Source organism: Peromyscus maniculatus, chromosome 11, assembly GCF_049852395.1.
Source record: "Peromyscus maniculatus bairdii isolate BWxNUB_F1_BW_parent chromosome 11, HU_Pman_BW_mat_3.1, whole genome shotgun sequence".
Classification (NCBI taxonomy): Eukaryota; Metazoa; Chordata; class Mammalia; order Rodentia; family Cricetidae; genus Peromyscus; species Peromyscus maniculatus.
This window is the reverse complement of record NC_134862.1, coordinates 49,933,679-49,956,960: the sequence shown is the minus strand read 5'-3', so window position 1 is coordinate 49,956,960 and position 23,282 is coordinate 49,933,679. Positions and strand designations below refer to the sequence as shown.

The 23,282-nt window shown below is 38.9% G+C and overlaps 1 protein-coding gene across 5 annotated transcripts in view; it reads left to right on the top strand.

Annotated features, from left to right (window-relative positions):
• LOC102918459 (complement factor H) overlaps positions 1-23,282 on the top strand; it is a 90,913-nt gene that overhangs the window by 29,008 nt on the left and 38,623 nt on the right. For 4 of the 5 annotated variants that reach the window (XM_076547552.1, XM_076547555.1, XM_076547554.1 and 1 more), the window contains exons 7-9: positions 1,664-1,837; positions 20,050-20,244; positions 20,627-20,803. In XM_076547552.1, the coding sequence (XP_076403667.1) occupies positions 1,664-1,837; positions 20,050-20,244; positions 20,627-20,803 (546 nt within the window). Of the gene's footprint in view, positions 1-1,663; positions 1,838-20,049; positions 20,245-20,626; positions 22,228-23,282 lie in introns of all 5 variants that reach the window. The other variant, XR_013043301.1, reaches the window with a different exon arrangement.

Sequence of the window (23,282 nt, the reverse complement as noted above, 5' to 3'; positions counted from 1 at the left end):
GATGTATCTGACTTCCTTAGGTTGGAATTTTCCTTCTATTGCTTTCTGTAGGACTGGATTTGTGGATAGGTATTGTTCAAATCTGGTTTTGTCTTGGAATGTCTTGTTCACTCCATCTATGGTGATTGAGAGTTTTGCTGGGTATATTAGTCTAGGCTGGCATCCATGGCTTCTTAGTGTCTGCATAACATCTGTCCAGGACCTTCCTGCTTTCAAAGTCTCCATTGAGAAGTTGAGTGTTACTCTGATGGGTCTGCCTTTATAAGTCACTTGGCCTTTTTCCTTAGCTGCTCTTAATATTCTTTCTTTATTCTGTATATTTAGTGGTTTAATTATTATGTGGTGAGGGGACATTTTTGGTGGTTCTAGTCTATTTGGTGTTCTATTAGCTTCTTGTATCTTCAAGGTATTTCCTTCTTTAAGTTGGGAAAGTTTTCTTCCATGATTTTGTTGAATATATTTTCTGTGCCTTTGGGTTGGTATTTTTCTCCTTCTTTTATCCCTGCTATTCTTAGGTTTTGCCTTTTCATGGTGTCCCAGATTTTCTGGACATTTTGTGTTATGACTTTTTGGCTGTGGTGTTTTCTTTGACTGATGAATCTATTTCCTTTATTGTATCCTGCACATTAGAGATTCTGTCTTCTATTTCTTGTATTCTGTTGGTTATGCTTGCATCTGTGTTTTCTGGTCATTTTCTCAGATTTTCTATTTCCAACATTCCTTTGTTTGTGTATTCTTCATTGTTTCTATTTCAATTTTCAGATCTTGTACTGTTTCCTTCACATATGTAATTGCTTTTTCATGGTTTTCTTGGCTTTCTTTAAGCGATTTATTGATTTCTTCCAATTTCTTGTTTGTCTTTTCCTCAATTGCCAGAAGAGGGCACCAGTTCTCTTTACAGATGGGTGGGAGCCACTATGTGGTTGCTGGGAATTGAACTTAGGACCTCTGGAAGAACAGTTAGTGCTCTTAACTGCTGAGCCATCTCTCCAGCCCTCATGAAGGTATTTTAAAGGTCATTTTCTTCTGGTTCTTCTACATTGTGATGTTCGGGTCTTACTGTTGCAGGAGGGCTAGGTTCTGGTGATGCCACATTGCTCTTTATGTTGTTGTATGTATTTTTCATTGACATCTGCCCATCTCTTCTTCTAATAAGTACAAGAGATGCCTGTGTCTGAGTGATCTGCTATTGGTCAACTCTGTGCTTGTTGTGTCTGTGTCTCAAGGGGCTCCTTTGGGTCTTATCTTAGCTCTTGGTCTAATTGGAGCTGGCAGATTCTGAATCTCAGGGAGCTGCACTTAGCCCAATCTAATCTAGCTGATTCTGTGACTCAGGGAGTCATTCTTGGTCCTATCAGGTCTCTTGCTCCAGTCAGAGCTGGTGGATTCTGTGTCTCAGGAAGCCACTCTTGGTCCAATGAGGGCTGGTGGATTCCTTGTCTCAGGAAGTTACTGGAGTCACAGACAGATGGGTACTGGGGTAAGGCTTGGGTCTTGTAGATCGCATTGTCTGATGGCGGGGGCATTTGGTGTGGGAGCCTGGCCACCAGGAGTTTTCCCTGCTGTCCAGCAACTAGGGCAGATTTGGGTGGGCCAATGTTCATATTTTTAAGTTTAATGAGAATTAAAATATTCCTCATTATTTGTATATGTTTCTTTTTAGAAATGACATGCAAACCTCCTTATATTCCAAATGGTTTCTACTCACCTCAGAGGATCACACACAGAGCTGATGATGAAATCACATACGGATGTAAAGAAGGCTTCTATCCTGCAACCCAGGAAACAGTCGTAAAGTGTACAAGTACTGGCTGGATTCCTGCTCCAAGATGTGGCTGTAAGCTTTATTTTAATATTTATTTAAATATTTTATTTAATCCTCATAATCCTGAAATTACACTTTTAAACATGGACAAATGGAGATAAGTAGCAAATATTTGAATTTTTGTTTGCATACAAGTTTTAGAAACACTTTGCTTTTAAAAGTAAGTAATATTTTAAGTAATAATAATAATTTTCCTTTTCAAAATAGATTCTTTTCTCATACAACATATTCTAATTATAGTCTCCTCTTTCTCTGCTCCTCATATTTTCTCCCCAACTCTCTTCACACCTAGATCCACTCCTTTTCGGTCTCTCATGAGAAAGTAAATGTCTTCTAAGAGATAACAACCAAACATAACACAGTAAATTATAATTAAGATAAAGTAAAAATTATCATCTCAAAGTTGGAACCCAAAAGGAAGAAAAGAGTCCCAAGAACAGGCACAAGACTCAGAGATCAACTTGTTGTCACAGTCAGGAGTCCCATAAAAATTCAAAGCTAAAAGCTGTAGTACATTCACAGAAAATCTGATGTAGACCTGTGTAGGCCCCATGCTTTCCTTTTCAGTCTCTGTGAGCTCATATGTACCTTGCTTAGTTGGTAGAATGGGGTTTGTTCTCCAGGTGTCTTCCTCTTCTATGAGATTCCCTGGGCTCTGTAAAGAGGGATTTGATGGAGACCTCCAATTTAGACTCTTTACCTAATGTCTGGCTGTAAGTCTCTGCATCTGTTCTCATCTGCTCACAGAGACAGCCTCTCTGATAATGACTGGATAAGGTACTGGTCTACAAGTATAGCAGAATATCGTTAGGGATTATTTATTTACTTATTTACTATTTATTTATGTAGTCTACAAGTATAGCAGAATATCATTAGGAATCGATTGATTGATTGATTGACTGATTGATCGATTGATTGATTACTAGTAGTATTCAGTTTTTATCCTAGGTCTGTGGTTTATCTAGTCTCTAGTTCTTGGTTGGGTGTGGGTTCCTTCTCATGGAGAGTGCCTTAGGTCAAATCAGACATTGGTTGCCTGCTCTCACAAGTTCTTTGCCACCATTGCCATAGCCTATTAGACAGGCAAGAAGGATTATAGGTCAAAGGATTTAGGACTGAGGCAGTGTTCACATTTTTGATAGTCTGCCAAGTACCTTCCAGCATCAAAGGCACTAGAATCTAGGGGTGAAGACTCTATGTAGGCACCAGATCAACTTCTCCATGTTCAATGAGTTGTGTGGATGTTCTGCTCTGCCCTGGGGCCCAACTGTCAGTTTATAAGAACAACTCATTTTTGTAGCAACAGTCTGGTTATTTTGGGAATTTCTATGAGATTGTCTTGGTCAACAACTCAACTGAATGCAACCCAGTTCCACTACTGGAAGCCTTGTTTGGTGACAAGAGATGGCCAGTTGAGACTCTGCATCCCCCCATTGTTAGGAGACCTCATTAGGATCACATTCATGTTTTAGAAAGTTTTCACTGTCCTAGGTTTCCATATCATCCCTTAAATACCCCTTAATTCCAGCTGTCTCTCCCCAATTCTCTCCCTCTACCCTATCTTCCCTCCCCCTCCACATTCTAGTTTCTCTTTCAAAAATCAGGCATCCAAAGGTGTATGGATTTATGTCTGGGTGTTTGACTTGATTCCATTGATCAATATGTCTGTTTTTATGTCAATATATCAATACCATGTGCTTTTTTTTTATTACTATAGCTCTGTAGTACATCATGAAATCAGGGATGGTGAGATATCCAGTAGTCATTTTTTTTCAGGGTTATTTTAGCTATCTAGGGTTTTTTTGTTTTGTTTTGTTTTGTTTTTCCATATGAAGTTTGGAATTGTCCTTTTTAGGTCTGTAAAGAATTGTGTTATAATTAATGGGGATTGCATTAAATATGTAGCTTGGTTTGGTATGATGGCCATTTTTTACTATGCTAATTTTGCAATCCATGAGCATAGAAGATCTTCTGCTATCTTCTTCAATTACTTTCTTCAAAGACTTGGAGTTTTTATCATACAGGTCTTTACTTGCTTGTTTAGTTTTACTCTAAGATATTTAATTTTATTTTACTTAGGCTATTTTGAAAGGTGTTGTTTCCATGATTTCTTTCCCAGTCTATTTGTCGTTTTTATATAGAAGGGCTACTGAGATTTTATTTTTAGTTATCTTTTATTCATCCACTTTGCTGAAAATGTTTGTCTGCTGTAGGAGTTCCCTGATGGAATTTTTGGGGCTGCTTATTTATACTATCATATTGTCTGCAAATTAAAATATTTTGAATTTTTCCTGTCTAATTTGTATCCCCTTGATCTCCTTCATTTGTCTTATAGCTCTAGCTAAACCTTCAAGTAATATATTGAATAGATATGGAGAGAGTGGACAGCTTTGTCTTGTTCCTGATTTCAGTGGAATTGCTTTGAGTTTCTCTCTATTTATTTTGAGTTTGGCTATAGGCTTGAGGTATATTGCCTTTGTTGTGTATAAATATGTCGCTTTTATCATGAAGGGTGTTTGATTTTTATCAAAGGCTTTTTCAGCATCTAGTAAGATGACCATATGGATTTTTTTCCTTTCTGTTTATTTATATGGTGGATTACATTTACTGACTTTTTAATATGCTGAACCATCCCTGCATCTCTGGGATGAAGCCTACTCGATCATACAGGAAGACTTTTTGATATGTTCTTGGATCCTGTCCACAAGTATTTTATCCAGTATTTTTGCATCTGTGTTCATAAGAGAATTTGGCCTATAATTCCCTTTCTTTGATGAGTCTTCATGTGGTTTGGGTATCAGAATGACTGTGGCCTCATAAACTGAATTGAGCAACATTCGTTTTGTTTCTATTTTATGGAATAATTTCAGGAGTACTGGTCTTAACTCTTCTTTGAAAGTCTGGTAGAAATCTGGGCTAAAACCACCTGGCCCTAAGCTTTTAAAACTGTTTATTTGATCTTGATTTATCTTTAGTAAGTGGTGGTACCTGTTGAGAAAATTATCCATTTCTTTTGTATTTCCCAATTTTGTAAAGTTCAGGCTTTAAAAAAATGTGTCTGTATAATTCTGTGGATTTTCTTGGTGTCTGTTGTTATGTTCCCCTTTTCATTTCTGATTTTCTAAATTTGGATATTGTCTCTCTACTTTTTAGTTAGTTTGGATAAGGATTTCTCTATCTTGATTTTCTCAATGAACCATTTTTTTTATTAATTCTTTGCAATGTCCTTTTTGTTTCCATTTTTTTTAAATTTCAGCCCTAGTTTTGAATTTTTTTTATTTATTTATTTATTTTTTTTGCTGTTTACTCCTCTTAAGTATGATTACTTCTTTTTGTTCTAGAGCTTTCAGGTGTGCTGTTAAGTTGCCAGTATGAGATCTTCCTATTTTTTTTATGCAAGCACTTAGTGCTATGTGCCTTCCCCTTTGCACTGCATTCATTGTGTGTGTCCCATAACTTTGGGTATGTTGTGTATTCATTTTAATGGAATTCTAGGAAGTCTTTAATTTCTTTCTTAATTTCTTCCTTTGCTCAGTAACCATTCAATTGAGACTTGTTTCAGTTTCCACAAGCTTGTAAGCTTTCTGTTGTTTCTGGTGTTATGCACAGCTTCAATCTATGATAGGATGCAGGGAGTTTCTGGAATTTTCTTTTATCTATTGAGACTAGCTTTGTTTCTGAGTATGTAGTCAGCTTTGGAGAAAGTTCCATGAGGTGCTGAGAAGAAGATATAGTTTTGTGGATTTTTTCATTGATGAGTATGTAGTGTCCTCCATCTCTTTTGATTAATTTTGGTTTGAAGCCTATGTTGTGAGACATTAAAATGGCTACAATGGCTTGTTTCTTAGGTCCATTTGCTTGGAATATCTTTTTCCAGTCCCTTGATGTTGAGGTGTGCTTTTTTATTTTTTTTCTTATCAATAAGTACTTTTTAATTTTTTTAAATTGACAAATAATAAATATAAGCTCATGAAATATATATATATTTTTGAACATACATGATATACCTTTTAATATTTATATTATAGGAATAAGTTGTGTTTATTCAATACATAACATATACATATCATACACATACTATATGTTATCTTGTTTAACATTCACAGCATCCCTCTGAAATAGAACCCATTTTTTATGAAGTTTTTATGATGGAATGGGTACTCAAATAGATTTAAGACAAGATCATATGTAGCAAATAGGGAACTGAGCCACTTGATCTCTGTAATCCACCATGCAGAGCTGCCAAGGCCTGAGTGGGAGGGCACTGTGAATGAGATGGCAATACTCTAGCTCTGGGGACCTGCTAAATGCAGAGGGCAGCCTTGGGTCACCAGGTTTCAGGGAGGCTTTTTTTTCCCCCCTAACACGTTTTATTAAACCTCATGAATTCAGGGAGTTAGGATTTGGGTTGGCTTGCTCCTTCTTCCACTCAGTGTCAATTGAGGTCATTGGTACTTAAGCTGGGATTTGAGTTGGTCTGAAGGATACACAATTGGAAGACTGGAATGTGGTCTCAGCGTAGTGGGACATTTTACATGAAGCTGCCCCATATAGGATGTACCTGGAGAAAACCAGGTACAAGTTTTATGAGCTCTTGTAATTAAGCCCCAGAAATCATGCTGAGTTTAGTTTGTTAGCCACCATGCAAGGAAGGCACCTTTAGTGGCAAACTCTTATACTCATGCTTTTTCATGGTGTCCTTTTCATTGTAAACTCTGTGGAAAAAAACAGACCTTTTCAGAAGTGCTCCTGCCCACCATCTTAACCTTAGAATACATGGATGGTCCATGACCTCTGGCTAAGTGTGTCCAGAAATGTCACCACTGTCTTTCCTTAAACTGCACTCTCAGAAATGTGCCCTCTATCTTTTTTTTTTCTCATCAAAACAATGTACCCTTTTATGAATTACGCCTCAATTTTAAAAAAAAAAAGTAGTCCCAAATAAGAAGCAGCTCTGAAAAAGAAAATATAACTTAAGATATTTGAAAAAAACAAGGTGAATACAGGTTCAAAAATAATTAAGATACATTTTCCTAAGGCTACCTAGAATTAGGCTTTAAAGAATTCTACCATTTCAAGTTTACCACTAGTTACTAGATACCTATTTACAAACAAGATATTCACTTTTTTTGTTCCTTTATCAAGAGAAAAATCTACCTTCAGACTATGAGGGTGGTGATGGGGAGGGACTAGAAAACAAGATTCAAACAATCCCATGTAAATATCACATTTTTCAAATGGAAGAACTCCAAACTGCACTAGAAGTTCCAATCACTAAGACACTTTCCATTGAAATGATTTAAGTACAAATGCATGGCACCAAGGTTTGGGCCTAATATAGGCCTGACAACCAAGTCCTTGTTTTCTGGAAGAAAGGCCTCAAAAGTCCCGCTCAATTCCACATAACAATGCTTCAAAGATCAATTAGGTTTTCATTTCCTTAATATTTTTGTTTTTGACTTCTAATCTTAAAGACTAGATTAAAACTTAGCTCAATTCCCAGAAGGCATTGCTTCCCTTTGCTCTATGAAAAAGTCCACCAAGACCTCTTCCTCAAAACCATCTAGCCCCCAGCCTCCAGCCTGTGCTTGTGATGCATCTTTCTCAACATCCTGAAAAGGTAATGTAGGTAAAATATGCTCATAAACATTAAAACTAGTTGTTAGAAAGACGTAACTAGCTTTATAATTTAAGTTTTAAAACATAAATACTTGCAGCTTGATCTGCACTGACAATGATTGTCGGAGCCTAGAATTCAACATTTACAAATTCTCATTCACACACACACACAAAACACACTATTATCACACAACTTGTGTTTTGAGAGAATCTTCTGCTTTTTAAATCTTTGGCCTCCCAGTCAATCCCAAGGTCAACCAACTTTAACTAAAACTTCACTCAGAATTTCACCAAGCTTTTCACCCACACATTAATGCTTGTCATATCTTTCATCAACTGTCAAAATCTGAAGCCTGTTCAGAGATCACCAGGTAAAAGAAAATAAATGAAATACACAGAGGTTATTTCAAAACAGAACATGACCATCAAAAAAAAAAAAAGTCACGATTTCCGATTGGGATCATCCTTTGTTTACTACCAGTAAGAAAGATCCCACGTTGGACTATTTCACACTCCGGCATTGGCCAAAGGACACAAGAGCTGGTTCTGGAGCATGCAGTTTCTCACTCAGCTGTCCCCAGAGGAACACCAGGGACAAAGTCACGTGAGGCCTCTCCCATACAGAGGCTGTCTCACAGGGGCAGCGAGGACACCCACTAGTTTGTGGAGATCCCTGAGAAAGTATGATTCCTAAAATCTGGACTGTACATAATTCATATCAGCCCTGCTCAGGTACTCACTGGAAGAAAGATGCAGCTGTTTGCCAGAACTCAGCACTCCACTCTAGATCAGCCATGTGGCCATGATGGCTTTCTCACAAGTGATATTCTCTAGTTTAAAGGACAATTATGTTGGGCTACAGATTTGCTATTTCCAAGGATGACTTGGAGTTCATCACTCATCACTTGATTTGAGTAACCATCCCAACATCAACCATCTATTGAAAAAAGAAACTCTTCAAAGAATGACTTCTCACTCTGTAAGAAATAAGCTAGAAACAGCCAAGTAAAAAAACTCTAATGGCTGATACTGAGATTAAATTTTGTTCAATATGGGATCTAGTGGCTTACTGCAAAAACCAGACCCGGAGAGCTGTAGAATTACACATATGCTCACCATCAAAATAACTTACATGAAACTGCTTCTGGCATAGATCAAGAGGTTAAGATTAAAAAAATAAAAATAATGGATTGAACCTGCATGTTCCATTGCTCATAAACTTGCACATACTATTGTTCTGCAAAAAAGACAACTGCAGCAAAGAAAAATGGCCCTTTTGCAAACAAGCCTAGAGGTAACGCCCAAAAAGAAAAAAAATAACATGCATATATGTATAAAGTGTTACTATTAAACACAATGCTATCTGGGGGGGGGAATTAACTGCATAGGTTAAAAAAGAAAAACAAAAAACCATGTGCAACATCTTAAGCCAGTAAAGCACCAAAATAAAAAAAATTAAAAACCCACAAAAATCACTTTTCATAATGATTAACATAGAAGCACAAAAATATCGACTATAAGTCAGGAAGCAATTACCTGGACAGATACAATGTCCACTGTTGAAAGAATTTTTCTTCAATTTAAATGTCTTTTCTCATCTCCAAAGAAACCTTAAAGTGCTAACTTTACTTACATAAAGCAAGCAAATTCTTCAAGTAATTTGCTACGCCAATTTTTATCAGCCTAAACAAGGAACTAAAAATAGCAAGTGAAGTGAAAAGGGCAGAGCACCCGACCGGTTCCACACAGGTAGACACCCCGGAGAACGTCACCTACCATCCCGCCTTTCTTCACTGCACTGCACAAGCTAACAGATTAAGTATCTGTTTTCTTACATTAACTCCCTAGGATTTGCTAAGGATTTTGCAAGTCACTAGGTAACACATACAGTCCTAAGGAAATAATGTCACTTAAAAATCAGCACACTAATTAAAGCGAGCTTGTGTGTGTCTACTGCCTTAAACTAACAGTGAGGCATTGCTTACAAACTGTGACAAGCCGCCCTCCACCGGCCGGCTCACTACTCCTGCCCCTCGGCTGCTTTTTCAAGGAAATATACATTAACCAGATGGCGATTGAGGTGCTTGCTGTAATCGTTTTCCTTTATGAAAGACCGATCACAGAAAATACAAACAAACTCTCCCTCGGTTATTTTAACTGCCAACCCCTCCTTCCCACTTTTTGAACTTGCTTCTTGTGGCACTGGCCGAGCCCATGCAGCCCAGAATCATCACTTCCCTTGGACATATTATCACTCAGGTCACTTCCATCATGGCTGTGGATGCCTTGTCTTCATCAATGTCCGGTGACTCGTTTTCAGCCAAAGTGATAGGAGACGAGGCCGTTACGGTTGATGATGGGACCGGAGGCAATGGTGACGCCGGTTCGGGTGCTGAGGCTTTCACAGGGACACTGTCTGGGTTCTGCTCAGTGTCCACTTCCATTTCACAAAGCCCAGCTGAACCAGTCTGACACTTAGCATGTAACGTTTCACCACCTGACCCATTTGAGTTTTGTTCCGAGGATAAGACACTGGTAGATTCCTTGGGAGCAGCAAGCGTAGCTAGACTCTTGCCAGCTTCCTCTGTTCCCACTTTCTTGAGAGGGGCCATTTTATTTCCTTCCCCATCAGAGCCAATTTCTTGGTCCTTGGGTGTCTTCTCTCTTCTTGAGTTTCCCTTTGGAAGATCCTGTGTGCGCCTGCTTCCCTTCAGAAGCTGGCTATCTCTAACAGGCACTAAGCCAACTTCAATAAGGACTTGCTCCTGCCTCACCAGCTCACTCCGCATGCCCGACCTCTCCTTGGTACTCTCTTTTCGGGGAGAAGACCTTTTGGTGACTGGTTTCACTTGAAGAGGTGGCTCCATGACAGCAGGAGGCTCCTTCTGAACAGATCCCATGTGAGGAGGCCCTGTCTGAGCAACCTCCACCTGAGCATGGTCCAAAGGACAAAGCAGCCTCTTCTGACAATGTCCCCGCTGAGACTCCATGGGAGGAGGCGGCTCCATCCGATCAGGCTCCATGGGAGGAGGCTGTTCCATCAGAGTAAGCTCCATGGGAAGAGGCTGCTCCATCTTTGGAGTGTCCGTGGGAGGAGGCCGCTCCCTCTGAGGAAGCTCCAGGGGAGAAGGCAGCTCCCTCTGAGCAGGCTCCAGGGGAGAAGGCAGCTCCATCTGAGCAGGCCCAGTCTGAGCAATATCCATGGGAGAAGGAAGCCCGGGCTGAATAGAGCCTGTAGGGGTGACCACCACCTGAGTGAGTGCAGGACCGGAAGAGACCTCCTCCTGAGCCAGCTCCAGGGAAGGAGGCTCTGCTGTGCTGTCTCCTGCATCTCCCGAGCAGGTCTGCTGCCTTTCTTACTTGATTTACCTTTTTGAGGTTTCTTCTTTGCACCTTTTTTAATGGAAGTATTTTGCTTTTTATTGTCCCCCTTAGTCTCCTCTGTCTTGCTGTCATCCTTTGGCACCTCGGTACTATTTTTGGATTTGCTTTCCATCTTTTTTTTTCTTTTTTGTCACTGGTTCCTCGTTCACAGGCTCATCTGACGGATGGGCTTCAGCATCTACCTTTCTTTTGTTCTTCTTCGCTTTACGGACTTTTTCTTTATTATTTCCTGTATGTACATCTATGTGTTTCGTCTCTGCTGCCTTAGTCTCCATCGCGGATTTCCGAGTTCTGGTAGTTACCTGGACCACTGAGGCATTGCCACAAGACTTCTTCTCTTTTGAAACATCCTTTTTCTCTAGATATTAGGATAGCTACACCAGCTTGTTTCTTAGGTCCATTTGCTTGGAAAGCCTTTTCCCAACCCTTTACTCGGAGGTAGTGTCTGTCTTTGAAGTTAAGTTGTGTTTCTTGTATACAACAGATGGATGGATCCTGTTTTCTTATCCATTCTGTTAGCCTGCGTCTTTTTATAGGTGAGTTGAGACCATTGATATTGATGGATATTAATGACCAGTGATTGTTAATTCCTGTTATTTTCTGTGGTTGTGTTGTGTTGTCCTTCTTTGGTGTATATTGGTGTGGGATTATCTATTGCCTGAGTTTTCATGGATGTGTTTAGCTTCTTTGGGTTAAATTTTCCCTTCTAGTGCTTTCTGTAGGGCTGGGTTTGTGGACAGGTATTGATTAAATCTGGTTTTATCCTGGAATATTTTGTTTACTCCGCCTATGGTGATTGAGAGTTTTGCTGGGTATAATAGTCTGGGTTGACATCCGTGGTCTCTTAGTGTCTGCATGAGATTTGTCCATGATCTTCTAGCTTTCATAGTCTCTATTGAGTAGTCTGGTGTTATTCTGATAGGTTTGCCTTTATATGTTACTTGGTCTTTTTCCTTTGCAGCTCTTAATATTTTTTCTTTGTTCTGTGTGTTTAGTGTTTTGATTATTATGTGTCGAGGGGACTTTTTTTTGGATCCAGCCTATTCGGTGTTCTGTAAGCTTCTTGTATCTTCATATGTATTTCTTTCTTTAGGTTAGGAAAGTTTTCTTCTATGATTTTGTTGAATATATTTTCTGTGCCTTTGAGTTGGTATTCTTCTCCTTCTTCTATCCCTATTATTCTTAGGTTTGGTCTTTTCATGGTGTCCCAAATTTCCTGGACATTTTGTGTTACGACTTTTTTGTCTTTAGTGTTTTCTTTGACTGACGAATCTATTTTCTCTATCGTGTCTTCAGTGTCAGAGATTCTCTGTTCCATCTCTTGCAATCAGTTGGTTATGCTTGTTTCTGTAGTTCCTGTTCGTTTAGTCAGGATTTCTATTTCCAGCATTCCCTCAGCATGTGTTTTCTTTATTGTCTCAAATTCATTTTTCAGATCTTGGAATGTTTCTTTCATCTGTTTAATTGCTTTTTCTTGGCTTGATTTGATTTCTTCCCATTTTTTGTTCGTTTTTTCTTCCATTTCTTTACTTTAAGGGAGTTTTTTATTTCCTCTTTAATGGAGTTTTTCATTTCCTCTTTAAGGGAAGTTTTTATTTCCTCTTTAAGGAAAGTTTTTATTTCCTCTTTAAGGTAGTTTTTCATTTCCTCTTTAAGGAAAGTTTTTATTTCCTCTTTGAGGGAATGTTTTATTTCTTCTTTAAGGGCCTCTATCATCTTCTTAAAGTCATTTTTAGGGTTGATTTCTTCTGTTTCTTCTGTCATGATATGTTTAGGTCTTGCAGGTGTAGAATCACTAGGTTCTGATGTTGCCATATAGGCCTTTATGTCGTTGCCTGTATTTTTGCACTGGTGTCTACTCGTCTCTTCCTTTGTGCGGTGCAGGTGGTGTCTGTGTCTGAGAGTGCCTCTCTTGTTCTAATTTTTAGTCTTGGTTTAGTAGGGGTTCTTGGTTAAATTGGTGCTATTGGGCTGTTTCTTCAGGGGCAGCTGATTTCAGTCGGTGAATTATATACTTATGATTCTGGTGATCTGGTTTGGTGGCTGGGTAGCGCCTTCTTCTATGTTCCCAGGTCACGTTTTGTTCATTTGTCGACTCCTCAGCTGATCTTGTTTCTTCAGACTTCAAACTATAGGCATCTGAATCCTCTCCCAGATGGGTTTCAGCTGAGCAGGGTAGTCTCACCAACACCTCCAAGTTGTTGGGTTTCACAGGATCAGCAGTTGGGCCCTGGGTTGTCCTCAGACGGAGTGTTCAGATTCGCTCCGGCTCCGACCCACGGAGACAGCCTCCTCCCTAGGCGTTGGGGCCAGGGGCATCCCTGCTCCAAGCCACGTCTGCCCAGGGGCGTCCCCGCTCCAAGCTGCGTCTGCCCGTCTCCGTCCCTGGGCCTGTCCACCTCCACGGTCTGCCACCACAGGCCTACCTGCGTCTGCTTGTCTCTGCCGCCAGGCCTGTACGTCCCTGTCAGCCGCCACTGGGTCCGTCTGCCTCCTGCTATTAATTCTTAATGGTTGTGGTCCTGTCGATCCAAACTATCTCTCTACTGGACTCATCAGCACCTTTCTTCTCCTCCTAGCTACTAGCTTGTGAAGTACTGCTCGCCGCCATCTTACCCCAAGGTGTGCTTTTTGTATGCAGCAAAAGAATGGATTCTGGTTTGGGGTCCATTCTCTTAGTCTGTGTCATTTTATTGGGGAATTGAGTCCATTGATATTGAGAGATATCAATGACCAGTGATTTTTAATTCCTGTTATTTTATGTAATTGTTGCTGATAATATGTTTATGGGTGTGTGTATTTTACCATTCTTTAGATTTTGCTGGTGTTAGATTACTTATTTTCTGTGTTTTCATGGGTGTAATTAATTTCTTGGGTTAGAGTTCTTCTAGCATCTTCTGTAGGGCTGGATTTCTAGGTAGATATTGTTTAAATTTGGTTTTATCACAGAATATCTTATTTTTTCCATCTATGGTGATTGAAAGTATTGCTGGGAATAGTAATCTGGATTGGCATCTGTGGTTTCTTAGAGCCAAAGCACATATGTCCAAGCTCTTCTGGCTTGTAGAGCCTCCCTTGCTAAGTCAGATGTATTTCTAATATATCTGCCTTTTTGTATTACTTGGTCTTTTTCTCTTGCAGCTTTTAATATTCTTTATTTGTTCTTTGTTTAATGTTTTGATTATTACGTGGTGAGAGGACTTTCTTTTCTGGTCCAGTCAATTTGGTGTTCTGTGTGCTTCTTGTACATTTATAGGCACCCCCTTCTTCCTATCAGAAAAATTTTCTACTTCTTTCAGTCCGAAAATTTTTCTTCTATGATTTTTTGAAAGTATTTTCTGTGCCTTTGAACTGAGATTTTTCTCCTTCCTCTCCTGTTATTCTTAGGCATGATCTTCTCTTTTCTTTCTTTCTTTCTTTCTTTCTTTCTTTCTTTCTTTCTTTCTTTCTTTCTTTCTTTCTTTCTTTTGTTTGTTTTGTTTTGTTTTTTTGAGACAGGGTTTCTCCGTATATTTTTGTGCCTTTCCTGGAACTCACTTTGTAGACCAGGCTGGCCTCGAAATCTGCCTGCCTCTGCCTCCCGAGTGCTGGGATTAAAGGCTTGCGCCACCACCCCTACCAGCAGGTATGGTGTTTTCATAGTGTTCCAGATTTCTTGGATGTTTTGTGTCAGGAAATTTTTAGGTTCAACATTTTCTTTTACCAGTGTTTCCATTTTTGCTCTTGTATCTTCAACACCTGAAAGTCTCCTTTAAATCTCTTGTATTCTGGTGGTAAAGCTTTCCTCCATAGTTCCTGTTTTTAAGGTCTTTTTCTTGTGTTTCAGCTTTGCTAGAATATTCAGGGCCTCCCGTGGTAAGATAACTGTGCTCTAGTGAAGTCTTATTGCCCTGACTCTTTTTTTCTTTTCTTTTTTTTTTTTTTTTGGGATTTTCGAGACAGGGTTTCTCTGTGTAGCTTTGCGCCTTTCCTGGATCTCGCTCTGTAGACCAGGCTAGCCTCGAACTCACAAAGATCCACCTGCCTCTGCCTCCGAAGTGCTGGGATTAAAGGCGTGTGCCACCACCGCCCGGCTGCCCTGACTCTTATTAATTGTACTTATACATTTGTGTCTATGCATCTGGTTTTGGGGTGATTATAGGTCGAGGTGCTTATTTCTATATTTGTCTTTGTTGCGTGGGTGTTTTATTCCTTGCTTTCTGCTTCCTCAAAGGAGTTTGGGAGTGTAGTGGCTGTGTTTTGCTTATTTTCCTGGTCTGCTCTGCTGGTATGTTCACAGAGAATTTGGCTTAGCAGGGGGCCTGGGACAAAGCAAAGAGTGTGAGAGGGAGGATAGAAGGGGAAGATCTGTGGGATCCACATGAGATCAGAGCTGAGAGAGGACACAGAAGGCTGCCACCATTGTGCCACTGCAGAGCTGTGTTGAGATTGGGGGATTGCATCTTGGGAAGCAGAGGGAGAAGAAAGAGTCTGCAGGCAGGCTTCCTGGTTTTCTGGCAAGCAAGGCCTGTGGGACAGCAGAGGGTTCCTACCTGTATTGGGGGTTGAGATAAATCAACAAGTAGGGAGAGTGAGGTTAGGAGGGGATGGTATGTAGGATCCACACGAGATGTGGGCAGTGGGGAAGGAAGGCTGAAGGTGGTGTTCTAAGGAAGGAACTGGAGGGGTTGGTTTGTAGATAAGGAGGGAGTAGTGAAGGCCTTCAGTTATCTTACCTGTTTCTCTGTCCTGCTCAGCTGGTGTGTTCCCTGTGAGTGCCTACTGACATTGGAGACTGTGATGTTGAGATGAGTTTGGGGAAGGAAGGTAGGAAGAGAAGGGCTTAGTGATCTATTGCGGATGGGGTCAGAGAGGAAAGGGAGATCCTAACAGTTCTCCTGCTATAGAGCTGGGAATGAGGCTGGAGTACTGGATATCAGGAGCAGGAGAGGTTTGGGTTTGCCTTCAGACTACTTTTTGCAGTGGCAGGAGCCCTGGGGTTAGCAGGTGTGGCTTTTGGGTTGGGGCTGGAACAAAGCAGTGAGTGAGGAGAGGGGGATTAGAAGGGGAAATCTGTGGGATCTACGGGAGATGGGAGGGAGGAGGAAAAGCTGACAGGTGTTCTGCTAAAGAACTGGGAATGAGGTTAGGGGTTTGGATCTGGGGGAACACAGAGAAAGAGAAGATCTGCAGGCAGCCTACCTGGTTTTTCTTTTAAGTAACATTTAAGTTTTAAGTAATATTAAAACTTAAGATTTTAAGTAATATTAAAAATAAAATTTAGAAAACTTAAATTCATAATTTACCGCTACTCAAATTTATGTATATATGCATGTAGCAGGAATCTTAAAAGTTCTTATTAATAAAATCAAACCCGAGGCCAGTTATTGGGGTCAATGCTGGTAGATCAGAGAGACAGAACAAGCCACAGCTATCTCACCTTGCCAGATCCTCAGCTGGTCTTTTCTTCTCAGACTGGAGGCCTCTGAGTCCTCATCTGGAATGGGTCTCAGCTGAATTACTGCTCAAAAGCCTGAATGCTTAACCAGCCAAATGCTTAACCAGCCAAAAAACTTCTAGTTTCTTGCCCTCACGCCTTATATATCTTCCTGCTTTCTACCACCACTCCCTGGGATTAAAGGCTGGCTTTCTGGGATTAAAGGCATGTCACCATGCTTGGCTATTTCCAATGTGGCCTTGAACTCACAGAGATCCAGAGGGATTTCTATCTCTGGAATGCTAGGATTAAAGGTGTGAGTGCCACCATTTTCTAGCCTTTGTATCTAGTGGCTGTCTGTTCTCTGACCCCAGATAAATTTATTAGAATACACAATACCACCACATATACATATGCACATTTTTCAAATTATGAAACGTTTTCAAAGATTTTTTGCAAATTATTGGGAAAGGAGGACATATAAGATTTTATTTTAGTTATTTATTTGCGTTGTAGCAAATATCAGTAAAAATATTTGCTTCATAACAAACTTGTATTGTCTCCCCATTTCTGTTGTCCAGATTTGAGGATGACTTAGCTACTGTCTCTGCATCAGTGTGGTGCTCTCAGAGACTGCCATGGCTGTCAGTCATCAGGAGCCTTTGCTAAACATTAGGCCCTATGTCCCACATGTCATACTCATAAGGCTTTGATAAGAGCCCTCAGTTCCTTATCATATAAGCCTCTGCGGAGATTGCCTGACAACAGCTCGCTTGCTCTAGTTAGTGATCAGAGAGACAGTGGGGGCCCAGAATCTGTCTGTGATCTACTCACACACAATTGTTTCTGGCATGGCAGTTCTTTATATTTTGAGTCCAGCTCACACATGAAGAGGGAAATTACATTATCTTTGTTGGAGGGAGCTGCTTTGGAGGGCTTCAGTGGCTTCTTAACACACACACAGCATCACTTGAGTCAAGAGTATTTTATTTCTAATATACCTCTCCCATACTTTTCAGGTTTTTGCCTATCTATATCCATATTCCTTTCATACTATCTAGACATTCATGATAAAAGTATACCATACTTAAGCCTGGTATCCCTTAAGCCCCACCCCCAAATACAGTAACAAAAGAGTGGTCAGGTTTCTCTTCTTAGTCCCCGTTCTGTCTCTGTCAGTATTACTGAAGAAATAACATAGAAGAAGGATTTATTTAGTTTTGGTGACTTGATTTCACGGTCAACTAGTCTCATCACTTTAAGCCTGTGAGAGGCGGAGCATTATGTGAAAGAGTGAGAGCTAAAGCAAAGCTGCTTGCCTCCTTCCCTCCAGAAAACATAGCTATACAAGAATGGCTAAGGTCCCACTACCCCTTCAAATGCAGAGCCCCAATGATCTGACTTATTTCAACCAAGCTAGCAACGTCTGGACTTTACCCCCTCTCCCAATAGCTCCAGCAATGAGAAACCAGGTTTCCATTAAAGTGAGATTTGGGAAAATGTATGAGGTCCAAATCATAATAGGAAAGAAAAGCAATTTTCAGTATGAAATATTATTACTTTATGAAAATTATAAGGGGAAATGATTTTTTATAATTTTTTAAAATTTAATTTCGACAATTTCTTACATGTATATAAAACATACTGGATAGTCTATCTCCATAATGTTTTCTCACACCCCAACTCTACCAATAACACTTCATACTTGCCTGTCTTTCTCCCAGATTCTCAAGTTTTAGTTTTGATGAATGGTACATGTAGTTTAACAAAGGGCATATGTGCAACACTCAGATTGGTACTGTCTTTTGGAACCTAGTTTAGTCACTTGTGGGTATACACCTGAAATCACTGACTCCCATTATTTTTCTGAATCAATCAGATGAAATAGTTCAGAGATGAGTTCCCCAAGAGCTTATTCCATTCATGCCTGGATGATGATGGCCCATTCTTGATAGACTCAGTGCAGACATTTTTAGAAGTTGATAGTTTGTGATTATAATGGCTCTGAATAAGCCAGAAGAAAATATTTCATAGCCATGATCACTACAGTCTTGCTCTTAGAATCTTTGTGCCCTTTTATTCACATGTTCCTTGAACTTTTGAGGGATGGTGTAAATGTCTTGTTTAATGTTGAGCACACTCTCATTATTCCCTGTACCTTGTACATTAACAAATCTCTACATTCATCATAGTTTACTGGAAAAGAGAGACATCTCTAATTAATGTTGGCAATGTTGATTACCTAAAATATTAACATATATATTTAGAAGATTGTTCAGTGTTATGTCAATTTATCTCAATTACAGAATTAAGTTCCCTCTAAATTTTATGATACCCCTGCCATGGGCTTTTGAGTAGGTTGAAAATTATAGGCATGGAATCTGTGTAGTGTAGTAAACTTCAAACCCAATTATGGTTGAGTTTCCACACCATAGATCTCCCCAATGATATCTGTACTATCTGTGGCCTGAAGATATCTGAATTTGAGGTTTTTTTCACTGCAGAATTTCTAGTGTTTTCCTAGATAAGATAAAGTTGACTAATTTCTCTGTAATTTCATTAAATACCTTTTCCACTTAAAATGTGTAGTACTCTCTTCTCAACCCTGTTCAACTACTAATTTCTTTCATCAAATAGTTTCCTGTTTGGGGGAAAATAATGTAGAAATTCACAGCTAGAACAATACAAGGGATGATGATCATGAATCTTTATTAGGAGAGAGTCTACAAATTCATCTTTTGTGCCATGTTGAATCTGTGTTGGGACATAATTTATCAATAACAATTAGAAGATCCTGGGAAAGGCCAATAAATGAACTGTGCTAGTACTTATTTAAAGCATTTGAAAATTAATAAATATTAATCAATGTTGTGAGTAGCTTGAATCAATATGGTGATGGACCAACCATCACTGCTGATGGGGCCATGACCTGCATCTGGAAAAATGTAAGATTCAAATGAGGTTACTTTAAGTACTGACCACCTCTGCTAATCATGCACTTTAAGGAATATTAGGTTTATTTTGAGGAATCACCTATAAAAGAGGCAAAGACAGATTCATCTGTGCCCACATGAGAATGAAGATTAGCAAAGAGGCAGAGGAATGTGTCTATAAGGCTATATTATCCCTATTTTAAACAATGTCTCCTTCTGGTATCCTTTAAAAATAAATCTCAGTGAGATAATTTAATTTCTTGATACCTTATGAAAAGTAAAATTCTCAAATTTTAAAGAACACTCAAGAGAAAAATAATTTAAATTTATAAACCATGTAACAAGTGTATGTGTGCAAGAATAAGGAAGCTATGAGATTTGTGTATTTGGGCATGTATTGGAATTCTTTTAACACACTGCATGAAGGTTCCTGAAGTAGAATCATACTTCATAGAAAAATTAATACTATTTTGATATTAAAAGTACTTATTATTTATAAATAAGAAAAAAAGAGGAAAATTTTAATGAAACATTACATATAAACCTATTAATACAATGAACAATATAGCACTTCAATATGAAGTTACAAGAATAGTTCACTATGGTGTAATCACATTAGATTTCAGTTCTGCTTCAATTTGTAAATAAGCATTTATCATATTGGGTATTAACAAATATCCCTGAGCCACTCCTCTGATGGTCTGTCAGGTATAACTTGATTTCATGAGGAAAGACTTCCTCACATACCTATTTGTCTCCTTCTCCTAGACATTCTCTAAACATGAAGTTATAATTAATAGAAATTAATTCACTGATCAAATAGCTTATCCCTGATAGGAGTGTTTTTCTATCTTTTTTTTTTTTATTACAAGTGAAACCTTGTGCTTTTCCACAAATCAAAAATGGATATCTAGAAAATGAAGAGAGACACAGACCCTACTTCCCAGTATCTATAGGCAAGTGGTTCTACTATCGCTGCAATGATGGATTTTTGGCTCCTTCGAGGAATGACTGGGACCGCATTTACTGCACTGGACAAGGCTGGGAGCCTGCAGTTCCATGCCTCAGTAAGTCAATGTCTGCATTAGATCACATTTAATTCCATGGAAGAGTGGAAAGAGAAGAGCACATGCATAATTACAGTTAAGTCCATGATGACAAAAATAAGACCAACAAGAGCTTATGAGCAAAAAAGACTAGCTTCTGTCCTTTATGAGCAGCTCTTCATGAAATGAATATCTGAAGTAAGGACTATGATAACACCTTTATTGTGTGTATATTTTATTTATAAAAGTTAAAGATAAATGCTACTTTTTAAAACATTTGGTATTGGTTTTATTTTTGAATGTCACACATGCTCATTTAACTGTTGTAAAGATAAGTTTTCATTTAGTTTTTTGAATAAATGAATATTTTTCTGTTTTTAATTTATCATTTTATGGTTCTTAGGACAATGTGTTATCCATAAAGTGGAGAATGGGGAATATTTATCCTGGCAAAGATCATTCATACAGGACCAGTCTGTAAAAATCAACTGTTACTCTGGCTACAGTCTTCCAAATGGTCAAGACACAGTTACATGTACAGAGAACGGCTGGTCACCTCAACTCAAGTGCATCCATGTCAGTAAGTAACCAGGACTAAGATCACAAGATGCTCTTGACTCCCCATCCCATCTATATTACCTGTGGCAAAATGCTTCAAGTATGTATAAGTGAATACTGAGGATTCTTGATAAGTATATAGAAAAGTAAACACACCTAATAGACATTACAACAAAATATTGAGTAAAGTTTTGTTTAGAGTACTATAAAATTTGAAATCACTTTGTTATTTGACTCAAAATAATTATAAAAGTATAGTTTAAAATTAAACAAATATGATAATAGCTGCACACATCATTCATATATTCGCATAGTAATATGACATTTTAAAGTTCTGCTAATTGTCTCTGAATCCTTTGTGATGTGTAATTGAAAAGAAAATTCTGAGATATTGTGTATTGTCTAGTTTTCTTGTTTTTCTCCAATCTCTGTACTAATATATGTTTGTATGGATGATTACTTCGTGTTCTATATTCTTGTACATGATTGTGTGATGTCACACTTTATTTTCAAAATAAATATCTATAAAATTTTACAACATAATAGTGCTGATTTGAATTCCTTTCATTATCATTTTGCATTTAAAATATAATTCTAAGTCAACTTGCAGTCAATATTTTAATTTTTCAAATGCAGTTTTTTAATCCATTCATTTGTATTTAGTTTGCTGCAATATTAAGAATTCTAAAAATCAGTCTGAGTCGTATGTATTTTTTGTTTAATACAGATTCCCAACTTCTTTTAAATAACTTTAGTTATATTTGAATGAATTATCTTGAATATTCAGCACAATTTTGAAATAATAATTATGTAATCACATTGAGTCTTCCTATTTATGAATGCAATATTTATTTAAAAGTTTAATCTATTCTTGAATGCCTGTCAACTGCCTTTTATTGTACTATTTTGCTAATGAGAAACTTTTGTTAGGATTTTTTAATTCTGTCCACTATTTGTTTAATCTCTAAGAATTTTTATCTTCAGTGATTCAAAATTTTATGTGATTAATATCAGTGAACTGCTTAAAGTTTGTACTAAGTTTTTATTTGATAGCATTTCCAGCATGCTGGTTTTGTCTATATTTTAAATTTTACAAATTCTTTCTAGTGTCTTTGTTAATTGTGTTGATTTCTATGAACACACTGCTTTTTCATATTTCTGTGTCTTGTTTTTTAAAAATCCTATCCAGGAAAAATGCTTTAGGCTTCTTTCTCCAAGTAACTCAAAAAGATCTTAAAACAACTGACAATTTCATGCCCACTTTCAAAGGACTCGGCTATGAAAAATCATTTCTATTCAGAAATAGTTCAAATATGTTTCGAGTTCAGGTCAGTGGCATTGACAAATGAGTATGCTTATATGAATACAACCCCATCAAGCTAGAACCAGTCTTAATCTACTGAGGAATTTCTCTTGTTTCCTTCCTCTTCAACTCCACCACCCTAGGTTGCTGTGGGATGTTAATGTATGTCTTGTGGGAGCCCTTCTTGGGTTCTTTGTGGCGTTACCCAGCAGGTTTGCATAGAGGATGATTAGGACCATGGGCCTGAGTGCAGGTGTCTGAGATGGTCTGCACTTGGCTGTATTGGGGGATGGTCTGTATGTCAAGTTGCTCTGATTGGTTAATAAATAAAACCTGATTGGTCGTGGCTAGGCAGGAAGTATAGGCGGGACTAACAGAGAGGAGAGATAAAAGAACAGAAAGGCAGAAGGAGACGCTGCCAGCCGCTGCCAGCCGCGGCCAGACACTGCCAGGACAAGCTGCCAGCCACTGCCTGCCAGCCACTGCCAGGACAAGCAGCATGTGAAGATGCTGATAAGCTACGAGCCGCGTAGCAAGGTATAAATTTGTAGAAATGCGTTACTTTAAGATATAGGAACAGTTAACCGGAGGCCTGCCACGGCCATACAGTTTGTAAGCAATATAAGTCTCTGTGTTTGCTTGGTTGGGTCTGAGCGGCTGTGGGACTGGCAGGTGACAGAGATTTGTCCTGACTGTGGGCAAGGCAGGAAAACACAAGCTACAAATGGCGCCCAACGTGTTGGCAAGAGTTTCCACCTAAAACCTGAGAAAAGATTCTAAAACGGAGCTAAAAACAGCTTCCTAATTGTGTCTCTCAAATGAGCGGCAGCTGCCGGTTTGAGCTACTTGTGCGTTCCTGGCGTGTGCGCTTAACCTGCAGTAGGGCGGAAATGAGGCCTCTGCAAGGGGCACATTAAGCTGCCTGGTGGATTTAGCCTTTGCTAGTACAAAACAAAAAAAGAGGTTTCTGGGCTGCACGCTGCTTGGATAAAAGCATAGACTCATGATAGCTCCCAGAGCTGGCGGTAAACGTACCACCGTCATTTTGGGAAGCTGAGGTGGGCGGAGCCAGCAGCCATAGTGCTGTTTCAGTCTTACAAATGCTGCAGTTTAAGGCGGTGGATTCACAATAAGACAGATTCAGATGGAACAAGACTTTAAATGCTTTACGATGTGTGTAAAAATGTACATAGGCTTG